At 61.1% G+C, this 846-nt stretch overlaps 1 protein-coding gene across 1 annotated transcript in view; it reads right to left on the reverse strand.

Moving 5' to 3' along the window:
* Positions 1–412: 412 nt before the first annotated feature.
* The window catches only part of GUCY2D (guanylate cyclase 2D, membrane (retina-specific)), a 28,569-nt gene continuing 28,135 nt past the window's right edge, over positions 413–846 (reverse strand). Inside the window, exons 17-19 of the mRNA XM_010843204.1 lie at positions 813–846; positions 628–713; positions 413–506 (exon numbers count right to left, since the gene is read on the reverse strand). The exon at positions 813–846 is cut by the window's right edge and continues 3 nt beyond it. Coding sequence (XP_010841506.1) covers positions 413–506; positions 628–713; positions 813–846 — 214 coding nt within the window. The remainder of the gene's footprint in view (positions 507–627; positions 714–812) is intronic.

Here is an 846-nt window from a genome sequence, read left to right on the forward strand (position 1 = left end):
CATGGATCAGTTTCCTGGAGGGCAGAGGGCTGGGTGTCTGCTGGAACAGAGCTCTGGAGGCAACAGTCAACTGGTCCTCTAGTGAATCCTAGAATCACTGAGTTCCAGAGGCCCAGAGCAAGGGCTTGTTAATGCAGTAAAGGGAGAGGGGGTCAGAGTGAAAGTTCCAGAAGGTCATGTTTAAAGGTATTCCCAAGTCTGGATTCCTGGACCACTCCAGAGCTCCAAAACCAGAATCGCTGTGGCTGGTGCTTCCCTCCCAGGGGAAATGTCTGGGTTTAGGAAGCAGCCTGAGCCCACCAAGTCAGGGGAAGGGTTGTCTGTCCTCTGGGAAGCATTTGTGGTCCCCGGGGTCTGAGGGGCCTAGGAGCCCGGGGGAGGGGGAGCGCAGTACCTTGTTCCAGACCCAGCCTCACTTCCCAGAAAACTGGCCTGGCCTCGCCTTTTCTAGCTTCTGGCGCCGATCAGGGGGGATCTCGTGCAGGCTGATGCCGTGGTTGCTGGCCCTGTGGGGAAGGGAGAAGAGGCGGTAGGAGGGCAAAACCCACGCCACCCTGCATGGGCAGGAGTGGGGAGAGGGGACCGAGTGAGTAACTCGGTCTTCACCCACGGATGCCGGATCCTCACCCGGGTTGCAGGTCCGGTGGTTTGGGGATGGGTTTGTTGAAGCCGCGTCTGCCCACCAGCCAGTAGGTTTCCTCTGCGCCCTTGCCCTGGGGAGACACGCGGGACGGTAGGGCTCAGGCGGGCTGGGGTGAGGGCCGGTGGCGCTCCAGGTCAAAGTGGAAGCGTGTCTTCCAGCCCGGCCTCACCTTCAGCTCCGTGCGGCCCCGCACCTCAGTCAGG

The sequence above is a fragment of the Bison bison genome, unplaced genomic scaffold (genome assembly GCF_000754665.1).
Source record: "Bison bison bison isolate TAMUID 2011002044 unplaced genomic scaffold, Bison_UMD1.0 scf7180017864180, whole genome shotgun sequence".
NCBI classification, from domain to species: domain Eukaryota; kingdom Metazoa; phylum Chordata; class Mammalia; order Artiodactyla; family Bovidae; genus Bison; species Bison bison.